Here is a 14728-nt window from a genome sequence, read left to right on the forward strand (position 1 = left end):
TTCTTAACTGAAAATAAAACTTTAAAGTACCACCAAGAAGGGGATGCAAAGGCTGTAACAATAATACTTTAAGCATAATAAATATGACTTTGACCTGAGACAGAAAATTGGAGCTGTCTGTCCGTGTCGTGATGAAGAGTACTTATTGGTGGAGTTTTGCTCTGTAAATTCTTTTGAACTCTAAGAAAGGTAATGTCTAACAAGGTAAAGGATAAAAGAGTGAAGACAGGTCACAGGCAGTCTGCTAGCAGATGTGGTTAAGTAATAGTTTAAGTTATCTTAAAAAAAACTTTACAGTCTTGAAACATAAACAGCAGATATCCAGCAAAACCTGTGACAGAAAAACAGAAAAAAGGAAGTCAAGACACAAGTAATGAACTTTCAAGTTTATAGAAGGTGAACTAAAAGAATTTAGTTTGGATTGCATAAAATTTTAGTCAAACTTGATAAACTTGCCAGTCTTCTGCAATTTGAGCTACAGTAGCTTGTCTAATGGATCACACCGCACAGCCATCCTCCGCTCCTCACGTGCATCAATAAGCCATGATCCCATTCGTAGTGCCGTCCATCCATTTTTAATTCAGAAAAATCGCTGTTCCTCCCAGAGTATTGGCCAGATTTTACTGAAATTTACACACAACAATCACCTTCACCCAAATTCTGCTCAAGGTCAGGGAGACATTTATTGTGTTATGGGCAACAACTTGAAATAACATAATCTTTGTGTCTTTGAGTACAGCTGGGTACAGTTGCAGTTTTTGGTTCAAGATCAGAGGGATCTTAAACTAGAAGCACGCCTTTAATTGAATGCAAATTTTACTGTGTATTTACTGTATACCTTTTTAGAAGAGTGATTATGTTTCAGCATCCTGTCTGAAATATGATTATTGGAGCTATAGTGGTTCTAATAGAAGGATCCCTGGTTGAAAGGAGACACAAATCGCTGGAAAGGTTACGTCAGGAAGGACATCTTTTGTCATAATGTCTACCATCTGATATGGCAACCCCCTGTGAATAAGGGAGCAGCCAAAAGAAACTTTATATGTGCCTTGCACAGCTGAATCAGAGACATGCAGCAAACCATAATGTTATAGACCCGTTTTTGTAGCCACAAGGTAAGCATTTAGCCTAAAGTTGTGTTTATAGTTTGCAGTGTAGCTAAACTCATTCACAGTGAAGACAGGTCGAGACTATGTGACAAAAACAATAGTCCCTGATTGACTTTTGTATGTTTGACTCAACAGGTCTCTTATCTTGAATATTCGTATGTTTTCTTTTACGACAGCTGTTGGGTTTGCAAGACAATCATAATAATCATATTTATTGGCTAGCATTTGATAAACAATCAGTTTATTTTTGCAGAGTTTTCCAGACTTCACTAGCCTCAGTCATAACACTCCTTAAAACCTTTCAGCTAACCAAACCAGCCATTTTTTGTGGCTTTAATAGTAAACGCTTTAACATAATTCAAATTCACGTTGGGTCCTAATGCTTGTAAATAATGACATTAAACCAAGAAATACTCCACACTCGTTGGAGATGAAGATTTGGAAAAGCAGCCGGCTTTTAATAGACCTTGTTTTCGAGATGTGGCACTGTCAGTCCATCTGTCAGTCCGTCACGTTGCCTGAAACAGGCACTGGAAATGCTACAAGATGCATCCAAGAATTCCCACAAGTGTGTGCTTCCAGCAACTGATGTTTTTTACCAGGCAACAAAATTATTAATCTTCATTTAATATGACATTGTTATATTGGTAGAAATTGACCAGGCAGTCCAGGCTGCCAAGTCACTTGCAGATACTCCCTTTTCATGGACCATGAGAGCAATATGTGTGAAGGCTCCACACACACACACACACACACACACACACACACACACACACACACACACACACACGGAGTATTTATTCATACCGGTATATCTGTCAGCCCTGCTCAGATCTGCTCAAGATAGAGTCATTGCTATGATCCCAAGTTATTATAGCCATCTACTCTACATACCGGTACCATACCAGTGCCATCGTAAAATGGGATACCTGAAAAACATGCTCTGTATCTGTTTAATATGATGTTGTAGAAGGGTTAGCGGGAGGGGGTGGGTTTGACTTGGCGCACTACCCTCAGGATCGTTGATCGCTCCCTCCGTGAACCACCTCACGGCATGTGAAAACTGTAGTAAAAGTGGGACCTAGGCAATGTTTCTGTGTGTGTGATGGGGAGAGATCAAAAGTTTAATTGGTTTAAATTATTTGCAGACTGCACTACCCTGAGCTTTACCTCTCAGGCAACATCCGGGCTGCCCTGTGCACACAGTTGATGTTGTTAGTGGTTCATACAGCCTGGGGGAAAGATCTGAAAACATCGCTCAGAGCTGAATAATACTAAAAGCTCCTCTTTATTTTCAAGTCATGGTTTAAGGAGTCATGTGGTGTGGCTTGTCTTTATGAGTCGGCTCAGTGCTTGTTAGCCTGTGAAAACTGACTGCTGATAGTGCAGTTTCCTACATTCAGAGTTAAATAATATTCCCAGGTCTTAAAGCAAGGTGATTTCTCAGATTTTGTCTTGATATTATGGCACAGATCAAATGTCCATTGTAGTTATTAAATTTCATTGTTAATAATTTGCTAAATGTGTCTGTGTCGTTATCCTGGTTATGGTAGTCTGTGAAAAAAGGCAGAAGAAAAGAGGAGTAAAGGAAGCCATCTAGACATCAAGACATCATAAGCCACGCCCTCTGTTCAACGATGGTCGGTCACAGTGGACATAGGCTGTGTCCCAATTCCTAAGCCGCATCCTTCGGAGGCCGCATTGAAGGCTGATTACGTCACAGCCAGGCGACGAAGGCTGTCCCAATTCAAAGGCTGCTCCAAATGCATCCTTTGCTTCCCCCGATGGGTTGGGTCTATCTTTCGTGGCCATATCCCAGTATTCATAGTGCATTGCCCCAGCCAATTCCAGTTTCCAGCAATAGTGGCAGCTACTATTTTTAATATTATTAGTTTTAATATTACTCTTATTGCTCTTTCTGGGTCACAAAATAAGCAGATATTTGAAGTTTACACAGGTTGAAAATATCTTAAAAGTTTGATTTATCAAGATAGCACATATTTGCAAAAGTACGCTGACGTGTCTGATGTGAAGTGTCTGTTACCCACCAGCTCGATAGCTGACTGGGAGGTCGAGGCTCACTAGAGCCAGTGAGAACAGCAAACTCCCGACACATCGTTTTCAGACCTCCCGTGGTCTTTCACTGCTCAGGTTAAACGTGATATAAAAGTCACTTGAATAAGCAAAGGACCCGGTCTTTGCAGTCTACATGGGCGGCCTAGGATGTGGCCTAGGAACTGGGACACAGCTTATGTCCACTGTGACCGACCATTGTTGAACAGAGGGCGTGGCTTATGACAACCAACTATGATCCCTTACCAGGGATTATCGCATCTTGTGTCGGGTGACCCCAATAGGTCACATGATAGGATGAGGCAAGGTCTCAAGATGGTTTTAATCAAAACCTCTGCTGATAATGGCCCATGCCTTTTTTCAAACTTTGGCTCATGCCAAGAGGCACACGATTAGTTGTGGGTCAAAGACCCTCTTAAAGGACAACCCCCACTAGGGTTTAAATACCTACAATTTGGTTTTAGAACTGAGGAAGCCTCTTGGATGAGAGGTGAAATGTCCTCATGAAACTTGAAGACTTTCCTTCCAATCTTAGCACCAGTTATCAGATGCTCTGCAGTAAAGGACATGTGCAATGCTCCCACTGCACAGTCTGTCTTTACAGACTTTTTAAAGACTTAAAGAGGCTAAAATCTATTTTTGCTTTGTTTTCCAGCTCTTTCAATTCAGAGTACTTTGTTTTGGGTTTTACTTGTTTGAAAAGGGCTTTTAAAAAAAGATTGATGTGTGTGATAAACCAAGAAACAAAAGAAAAACATCTACAGCGCTTGTTTTAGAAATTCTTTTAGCAAATTGTGGAAATATTTTAGCTTCACCACATTATTCTTCATGCTAGAAATGACAACAAAAAAAAATAAGAAAGGTAGCAATTTCCCCCCTCTGCAGATATGCTGAGGGTTATTAGCATTCTCATTTGAGCAATGGTAAGAAAGGTGTGATGCGCATTCAACCTGTTGTCATGCAAACTGGTTGGGTGTGCTCAGGAAAATAAAGACTGGGGGTTGAATTACACTTTAATGTAGCATAAAATATTTCTGATTGGTCGTTGTGGACATCTGCTCTGCCAGCTGATTGCAGCGCTCAGCCCTCTCCTCGCAGAGCACTATGAGCAGGTGGGTGGGATGGTCTGTATACAAGACTAGGGAAAAAATCAAACACAGAGGGGGACGACATCATACCTTAACTTGTTGTTTTCGAACACCCTCTCCTCCACAATGTGAGTACAAGAAAATAATTATTATAATATGATGTGTTAAATTTGTTTAGATCAGAGGAATAAGGAAGGATTTGTCTGTGTTTCAGTTTGGCTTAGCTGTAGGCCTGAGAGTGTGTGTAATTGTTTAGAGGGAAAGGAATTTATTGACACTGGGGGTCTGCTGTCATAAAAGGAGACAGGAAGCTACAGTTGGGGGATACTGATGCTTTAACTTGAATCTAATAAACGGCCATAATTGTTATAACTTAGAAGTAGGTTTGCAGGAGACTCTCCGCCTTATCTGTAAATGTAAGACAACAAGAGACCAATGGCCTAGTGGATGCAGAGGTGGGGTCTCAGTGTTTGTAATATGTTAACTGTTTTTTGTATGTTGTCTAAAGGAATTTGGTGTAGCTTGGGTGAGGAGATTACTTTTATGGCCGGCAGGAAGTCACATACACAGAGACATACACACACAGTGCTTTGACTGTTACGACGCACCCACACCTACATGCACACTCACTCACATGCACTCACACATGCACACAGGTACGCGCATACAGTCACTCACGTGCACTCACATAGACATACGGGTACGCGCACATACAGGCACTCACGTGCTCGTGCATATACACACACAAACACAGAGTTTGCAGCACACCATGGGGGTTTTATGATGGGGTCACTTCTGACTGTAACAAACAAAGAAGTGGAAGATCTGCAGAGGGACACCGGCCTTGCACGTCTTCCCTTCTAGAAGATGCATGCTTAAATAAAGACGAATAAAGGTTTTGTGAAATGACTACTGGGTCCGGTGCTGTCTCTGGATGCCCGAGGAATAAAAAGAACGGGGTGAAACTGATTTCGTAACAATAAAGTCATTTATAAAATGCTCAACAAACCCTAACATTATGGCGAACTGCTGTGTTTAGTGTAGCCAACCAACAATGATCCGCCACTTAGTGGAAGGAGTGAAATTTGAATAGCTTGCTATAAAAACTGTAACTTAAAACACTTAATTTTTTAAATGTAGCTCCACAGACATGGTGACACTGTCTCTGTGACTTAACTGATTAATAATAACACACAAAGAGCCAAGTTGACAGTATTGTATTAATAACCAAATAGTTTGTATAGTGTTATTTTCCTTTGTCCTTACCTACTTGCTGTACAATCCTTACTCCTCAGATTACTCCCTGTCACATGAGATTGGTTCCTCATGTGGATTTGTTTTTTGCCCCCCCCCCTATTTTCCCACCTTGATTGAGTTCACCTGTGGCTTATTATCCATTTCTCTGGCTTTTGAGCTTTAGTTACGTGTCAGCTACTGGGTTAATTTTGCTGTTAGGATAACTAAATGCATTGATAGCAGCAACAGTGCTTACTTACTGAGCTTTACAATGTCTGCCATGTTAGTTTCTTCTCTTAACAGTTGTTCATATATTACAAGCACAATGCGACATCACGGTGGTAGAAGAAAAGAACAACTCCTTTCCTTAGTCTGCCTCTTCACTCCTAATCTCTGGCCCACATCCAGTCTGGCTGCTACACCCTCCCACACAACTCCATGTGGAGTCACGCTTGTGCCTACTGAAAGATTTCTTAATTAAGAGGTAGGGGTATGTCGTTACGTTTCTGTGACAAAAATGGTAACTTGCATCAGCGTGTTTGGTGATTTGTACTGCTATCAGATGGATGTACTGGGATCATGTCCATCCCTTGCTACACAGGATTCATATTCTGAAAAAATGCTTAATATTTTAAAAAACCTTTTTAAAACCCTTTTCATTTTATTTTTTAAACAATGCTAAAATAATTACACAGAACTTTGGTAAACGTATTTAGCTAGCGTTAGCAGTGCCAAAAGTTCCTTCTGTTTCCGAGTCCTGCATTGTGTTTACTTTAGGTTCCTCTGGTTATCTTCAAGATTTGGTTAAGTTTACCTACCTCCTCTTTATGGCACTTTCTGTTTCTGTGGCAGACCCAGTTTTTTATCCGTGTTTTGTTGTTGTTCCTTTAGCATAACCTGACCAGTCACATTGAGCATTCAGTTAGCATTAGCCATTCGAGTTAGCTTGTGTTATTAGCAAACCAACATGAGTAATAGGGGTGGGCAAAAAAATCGATACTGTGTAGTATCGTGATATTTTGTTTGCTAATAATGTATCGATACAGGGACAGCAGAAATCGATATTTTGTTACAAAAAAGGTTTTTGTGGACTGGAACTCTGACTTCAGAGCATGTTGATCCTTTTTCTGAGCAAGAATCCTGACATTCCTTCACTGTCCAAATGTGTTTAACTTGTTTTTTGGCAGCAATAAATATGACAGTTTACCTATTTTAATTTAAGACATGTTTTTTTTTAATTAAGTTTAAAACTTTTTTTATTTAATGTAAAATTATATTTTGTTTTAATTTACTTTCAAATTCTTCAGTTGCTGAATGGGCTGCATAGTTTTCAGAAATTGCATAGTTCAGAATAGCTATAATTGTACCAGATGGTTGCATTCAGTTAAGTTGGACTAGACTGTAATACAAACCGTTCAGTTTGTCAACAATAAAACTGACTGAAATGAGAGAAAGACTGAGTGTGAGACTTTGATATTAGATATGAATATTGATAAAGTTTACCTTTATGTACAGAATCTGAATATCGCAAAATATTTTTAAAAATTGCAATAATATCGTATCGTGCGTTAAGTATTGTGATAATATCGTATCGTGGGATGTATGGTGATTCCCACCTCTAATGAGTAACCTAAATTTGTAGGATCTAGTAGGAAATCTAACTAGATAATATATTATATTATACAAACTAATAAAGAAAATGTTTTTAATGTTTACCATTTTTTCCAGAAGAGAATTTTATACAAATAAAAGCATTTCTTTTTTTTCTTTACACATTACAAAGCTAAACATCACAACAATGTGATTGGTCAGACGCAATGTTGACAAACATAATTACGATGATGTAGGAAAAACACCCACAGCCACGAATCCTACATCTGTGCACCACAAATACTGGTTTATTTTCCTGTGACGAACACACTCTCATATCATATCACAGACACACACACACAAATACACAAACACAGTAGTGACATTAATGCACACACACTAAACTGCTAAAAGGACTCCCTCCTCACTTAGGCAGCCATGTGGTCACGCATGAACATTTTACCTTATGAAAGTAAAAGTACAGTATGCGAACATGCACATATTCCCTACAGTAGGTTTTCTCACAGGCATGTCAGCTCCTCTTTCAAGCAAAGCTGTCATTTCACAGGCATGAACAAATTCATGAGTTAAATTCACACACACGTTCTCTGACAGCTCAGTTTTACACTGTGCTGGGGTTTTCTTTCTCCGCTTTCACTGCAGCGCAAGCATGCCATCCTGCTTTTTGCACCGCGTAGGTGGCAGGAGCTTCTTCCAGTTTTTGCGGTGGTGGAGCTACGCTGGAACAGCCACCCTTTGACTCCACTTATTTGTCTGTCTCTCGCTTGTACTCAGTTCATGCCGCTTGCTTCAAACTAGGTCACCAAACTCGGGGTAAAGCAATGACATGCTCATGCATCTGTCACTGGATATCAGTGGTATCATTGTTATTAGGCAAGCAGACTGCCTCAGGACAGTTGTAAATCATTCTTTGTACGGAGATGTCCTAATTTGTGAATTTACCAATCAGAACATTGGATTAAAAGTCTATAAAACCAATAAATGTGCACTAGCCAAATACATTTTCTGTAAATTTGGAACTTAGTAGTCATTTCAAGGTTAAAGATAATACCACCAAGAGCTTAATCAAATGAAACCTTCTTGGGTCACTTAGGTGAATCTTCTCTTTAATCATATTTGTGGATAAGAAATTTCTTCATCAGAGGACTCAAAGGATTTATTATTAAGAATTCTTCGTATTGTTTCCTGCTTTTAACACATCAACTCTGAGGACAAAATGTTCACTTGCTCCCTATCCCACCCAATAACAGGTGTGATGGTGACGAGATAATCAGTTGTATTCATTGTCACTGTCAGTGGTCATAATGTTAAGTCTGATTGCTATATTTTACCCCTTTAGAAAGGAACTCATAGAAATACATATGCAGCAGGATCAGTCACAAAACTCTCTGAGTTCTTAGCTCTTACTTGTCACTGTGTGCACGCAGAACATGTAATTAAATCAGGTCCTTTGTCTTGATTGAGCCTACAGACTGCAGCCTCAGAAAACAACGAGTCTAATGATTTGCTGCTGTCTTCAACAGTTTTGGTAGACTTGTGTCCACTGCAGCCTCAACCTTGATGTTCTAGACTGACAGGACTGGAACCTAACATGGTCTTTCCCCCTTAGGGTTGGAGGAGCCATAAAGACTTGGTTGTCAGTCCGCAGGGCAAATGATTTATCCTTTTTGTCAAAACCGCTGGCATCTCACAGGTGTCTTTTGGCGTGGGTGGCATGATGTGCCAGGTCATGACAATAGTATGATCTGAGCCTCAATATGAGAGCTTTTAAAGGACCACTTGAAATGCCCTTAGTGAGTGTCATGTTACATGTTGAAGGTTAGTGTAGTGAATGGGTGCATTTTAACCCAGAGCACAGTCTTTTCCTAAACCAAAGTGTTTTTGGAGCCTAAACTCAGCCAGTGATTGAAACTGAAAGTAAAGAGCCAGTGCTGGTGACACCAATTAAAGAGTTAAAACAAGCTGTTAGTGAGACACAGTCATGTCTTCTGGTTGACAAACCTCTTCCTCCAACGCCAACTTTGCAAGCCTCACATATGAACCATTGTCCCTAAAGTACTTTCTTTCAATATTGCTATTAAAATACTATTGCTATTATAACACAATTTTACAGTAACTTTCCAGTTAGCTTGGAGCGGCTGCACATTCTCCTCCTAACCTTTTTATCGACAAGTTATTTCCATTTGCAAATTGTTATCACCAGCAGATTTTTTGCACCTTTCTGCATAAACTCTAGAGGTTGTATATGACACTCTAGGAAGGTCAGGAGTGTTGAAATCACTCAGACCAGCCTGTCTGACACTAGCAGTCATGCCTCGGTCAAAGTCACCGAGGTTGTGATCACGGGGTGAGGCTTATTTGGAGCTCTACAAATAAAGCAAATTTGAACTGACATTTTTTGGCAAATTCGGGTCAAAAGAGTTATGCATCTGTAGCTTTTATGACCTCAATCTTAGTGTATTGTGGCATTATGGTCCTCTACAGTCTCTGAATTGGCTTTGACACATGGTCAAACATTTGATAATGGTATCAATAATCCATCTTCTTCAGACCTTTGGGAACTGGGAGCAAAGTGACATGGCATTGAAATCCAGTGAAAGGATAGTAGGAAGCATATAGAGTAGATCCCCTTTTGCGTACAAAAGTAAACCCCCAGTGATGGAAATTCACCTAGGAAAAATTGCAGTTGTTGTCTTTTTACAGTTCCAAACCCTCTCAACTGTTTTGCTTGACACCTTCCAGCAAAGCAGTTGAAGCACTTTACCAGAGGCTTGCTGTAACACACAACTTTTTTTCCTGACTAACCACTAAGCAACACTCTTAAAGACTTTCACACAAAAAGACATCACAGTAGCACTTGACCAAAACGTTATTTATTAATATAAGCAATGTACCACGCACTAGAAAAAAGATATCTATTTCACTCCAGTCAGTTTTCATAAAATATTTCCCCTTGGAGTGCTGATCCAAGAGCAGAGTGGCTTTTTAGAAAATCCTACAGCCCCGCCCCACTCCTCAGAGATCTCACTGACAATCACAACAAACTTTGTGAGCAGGGCAAAAAGGGAAGTGATTTCTTTGACACCTTTTCTGTGCCAATGACTCTCCACTTTTCACACGAGCTGGGAAATTTTAATGGGGGTGATGAGGTCTCTGGGAGAGGCTCATGAGCGACTTTATTATGCTCGCCAGTGCTGATCCTGGGTTAGTACTCTGATTGCAAAGAGGCTTTATAAACACAGGTCCCAGTCAACTGAAACACACAGGTGGTTTTTGTTAAGACGTAGAAAATAGTGATATTTGATTTTATTGAAGTATCTACATGGACTAAGACACTTATAAAGTGTAGTAGAAATATCAGAGGTGAGGAGAGTTTACTGCGGTGTTGCCCAAACTCTGGTCAATTCAGTCAGTTCTTACACAGTTAGTTACATAAATTGTTGTCTGTGAAGGTTCTCAGTCATGCAGGTCATCGTAGTCAAAGGAGCTTCTAAGGTTAAATGGTGGGAAATCCCAGATTTAAGCCCAGTGGGAGTGTCCACCCAAGAGGGTCCATGTGCCTCTTGGGGGGACACTCCCATTGGGCTTAAATCTGGGATTTTCCACCACCATTTGACTTTAGAACTGAAGAAGTTTCTCGGATGAGAGGTGAAACGACTTCAAGCTACTTAAAGAAGTCCAGACGCTTTTCTTTCCAAGCTCCTCAGACTACATAGATCCATCAACTACTAATGCTGTGTCACCATTTCTTTTGAGCTAATGTATTAACCACTTAATACTGACCTGGTTACCTGTGAGCCTTAGGGGTAGGGATAATGTCCACCCCCTTGTATGCTCTAGTTCTGAAAAATGTACCTATTTAGTGTGCTGCTACAGGAAAATGTAACTATAACCCTAACCCTAGACCATTTGATGGTAAATGGTAGTTCCAATAGGAAAAAATTCTATGGAAATTATCCCATGAGATTTAATTTGAAAGATGGTAGAGGTTAAGGGTTTAACTATCGCAAGGTCACTGGCGTTCCTTCTAGGGTTAGGGTTACAGTTCCTTTTTGTAGAAAGTTGAACTGTTTGAAAATCCAAATGATAAATCTTTTATAAGGAAAAGTGTAATGCCTCTATATATGAGACGTCATTTGAAATATAACATCTCCTAGTTTTTGAAAATGTCCATACATTTTTTTCATGGGCTAAAATCAAAATTCCAAAGCCTCGATGGGTTGCCAATGACCTGGTGGACATTAAAGAAGTTAAATAAACAGAATAAGATGTGGCCCACAACTAATTGGGTGTTCTGTTTTTTTGTCCAGCAACCTTGAGGCTATTTGATTTTTACCTAAAAACCTCTGGACAGGAAACAAATGGCTCTTGGAGGCCTCATAAATAAAATATGTGGGATCCTTAAATATAAACTCATCTAAGCTGCTCGAACTGACTGAACTGAAACCAGATTGACTCTGGCCTTGCTACTGGCCTAACATACATTCCATATATACCTGTATGAAAATAGAAACATTAATTAGATACAACTTACATAAAAGCTTTTCTCTGAACATACAAATACTAGGGAAAAAGTGTGTGTGTTGGGAAGGAGAGAGGAAAAGGGCTGATTGTTCTACAAAGCCAAACAACTGCAAAAAACACCTTACAGTAAACAAAAGCATGTCTGAAATGCCACTGGCCCAGTCCAGCGTGTGTGTCTGCACGCCTCCACATATGGCATCAATTTTAAATGTTTGAGGAGGGCATGTGGGACTCCATTTAGAGTCCATGAAAAAGAATCTTGTATCATCCATTTTTCAACACTGTCCAATGTAGCATCTGTGTGTGTGTTTTGTGTGTGTGCATTTGTGTATGTGATATCACAATATGTAGAACCTATTTTACAGTACCTGGGATCATTTCCACCTGGGCACAGGACGATGTGCCTTAAGGGCCTGGCAGGACATCAGAGATTACTTTCATTTTTCGACTGAAAATAAAAAGTAAGCAAAACTGAAGCTTTCATCAGGGCTTCAATTTAATACACTCAAGCTATACTTCTGAAACTGAATGGGCCAGGTGCAGCATTTATGCATTTCTTCAGGGTTTAAGTGGCTTGTGGCCAAATCGAAAATGTACCCGTTTAACTATTTTCATTTTGGCACAACAATTTGTCTTTACTCAGGCCTATATCATTTGTAGCTTATAATTCTTCGGGGGGGGGGGTGAGAACTGTGTTCAACATTGAACTTGAACCAATCATAGTGGCCCTTGGCTAGCTTTTATATACAGTGTATATTCTCATTTCGGTATGCCAAATGTTAAACTGTATTTAACAACTGTCAACTCAGAAAAAAACAAAAAGACTAAAGTTTGTTTAATAGCTCTATGTAAAACTCGCTAACTAGTTACTGTTTAACCTAAAGAGTAAAAGTGCTAACTTATGTCTTTAGTTGCCGAAGAATTTACAAGTCCAAAAACTGTAAGTTTTACAGGTCCTGGCAGATATCCCTTTAGGCAGATCTGGATGCTTCTCCCAAGTTTCAGTGTTTGCATCAGGCTTGCTAGCTACTGGCTGCTAATTTCACATTCAGACATTAATTAGTCTCCTCAATGAACTCTTGGCAAAGAAAGTCATGCTATTCATTCTCTAAAGTAAGTGTTCCTGAAAGAAGCACAAGTAAATTGTTGGATCATAAAAAATAAGGAGGGATAATGTCATTCAGGGAAAAAGGCCAGTTAATATTTTGTTACTCTATTTCAGTTATAAATTATATACATAGAACCAATATAGACAAAAGGTAAATGCATTAAATTCATTTTGCTTTTACTAGAATAACGATACATTTGGAATTGAAACTTCTCTCTAAAATAAACCTACAAGCCCCAAAAGTCTTCTACCAGTAAACTAAATAAAGAGCTAAATAAAGACCATTATTTGAGAATATAAACTACAATTTTGGAAATATCCAATTTTTCCTTTAAGCCTAAGTAATGCATAAATTATATTAAAAACTCAAAGTCTATTTAAGTAAGAAAAAAAAAACCTTTTTTTAAACTGGTGTGTTCTTGGAAAAAAGCAGCAGTACTCCAACCCCAATCTGTTTACTGCAACATACAAAATATGCCCAGGTAGTTTTAGATCAGTCTGCAGACATTATGCAGTTTTTATATAGTTGTTGTGTGCGAATATAGCCCAGCATTCATTAAAAACTCCCAAATCTTCTTGGCATGTACTGTAAACGGCATGTTCAAACAAAATAGTCATGTTCAACAAAACAGTCACTGACTCAATAAATACGATTTTACCATACAACCACTGCCCCTGGCTGGAACCCATATTTAACAAGTAACAGCTGATGTGACCTGCTGTGAAAGAACAACTAGTTCCAATAAGAAGAAGAACAAGAAAACAACTATTCTCAAAAAGGGAACTAATTCTAGGGTACAACTAAAACTAATGTGCTACGAAATGAATGGTGAGCGTTGGTTTTTAAACATCTCCAGTGGTGAGAACTGTGTTCTGGGTTTGTTTCATCAAAGACTAAACAGCTCAGCATGCGGCGGTGTGATGGATGAGGTAATAAAGATAATGAAGGGAACTCTGAAGCTGCTTCTCTCGGTGCCGCACCCTTTCTAAAGAAGGCACTATGGGTGCTTCGCCATCTCCACGACCAAGAGTCAGCTCTGCAACCCCTGTTCCCAAATGTCTCTGAAGTCACAGCTGTCTGTTGTTTGGTTTCTGAGAGAGTCATAAGTGGGACTCATCCATTCAAGTTAATGCTGGCGGCTTGTTATTCTACTGCTGAGCGATTTATTCACGGTGGAGTGGCACTGCTCAAAGTATCATGGCCTTTACACTGTGCACCCGAGCACACGTGTATTTTTGAATACGTCATATCACTCCAGAGGCAGCATGTCCCTCACAAGTCCCACACAGCAGATCCACCTCATTTCTTCCCCTATGTTTAGCACTGACCTCAAATCACAAGCCGTGGTGCAAAGTGCCGCGGGCTGTTTCAGCAGTGCCCACACATCACGGCTTGAGACAGACTAGAGGTAGAGGTAGCTGACCCAGTACACAATGTTAAAGAGCAAGAACGAGGTGGGGAAGAAAACCCGGGAGTAGGCATCCAGCTCACGGATGTTGACGTGGATCCGTCCTTTCCTCCAGCCGCCTTCTTTACACTCCTCATAGCAGCAGAAGAAGCTCTTGCAGTCCTTTCCATCCAGGCACTCGTGCAGACAACTGTCATCATAGTCATGCCAGAACAAGGAGTTGCCCATGGGCATCATAGGCCGAGGGGTGGGACCCATGTTGAAAGACGAGTAGGCCTAGGATAAAAACGGAGAGAGAGAATAGGTGAATTAATTAAGACTTACGTAATCTATTCCCGAAGCAATGACTGTCACATCAAAATTACAAGCCACAGCTAGGCATAGAAAGTCCAGATCGTCAATGCGGCTAGCAATCTTAGGCTTTAGTTAGTCAACAAGTGTACCTGATGTTTGGCTTCTAATCTCAGTGCTAGTCCAGGTCCAACATCAACAGCCAATTTGTGATCTAGCTAACATCATTTTTGGGGGGCGGGGTCACACAACTCCATAATTCAGAGACATTTTAGAGGT

At 40.0% G+C, this 14728-nt stretch overlaps 1 protein-coding gene across 2 annotated transcripts in view; it reads right to left on the reverse strand.

The window, feature by feature from the left end:
* Positions 1–14152: 14152 nt before the first annotated feature.
* The window catches only part of LOC146608620 (gamma-aminobutyric acid receptor subunit gamma-3-like), a 179810-nt gene continuing 179234 nt past the window's right edge, over positions 14153–14728 (reverse strand). For both annotated transcript variants that reach the window (XM_085348963.1, XM_085348962.1), the window contains one exon: positions 14153–14434. In XM_085348963.1, coding sequence (XP_085205089.1) covers positions 14153–14434 — 282 coding nt within the window. The remainder of the gene's footprint in view (positions 14435–14728) is intronic.

The sequence above is a fragment of the Diplotaxodon limnothrissa genome, linkage group LG23 (assembly GCF_057381915.1).
Source record: "Diplotaxodon limnothrissa isolate DT_005_m linkage group LG23, D_limnothrissa_male_GT1.1, whole genome shotgun sequence".
Classification (NCBI taxonomy): Eukaryota; Metazoa; Chordata; class Actinopteri; order Cichliformes; family Cichlidae; genus Diplotaxodon; species Diplotaxodon limnothrissa.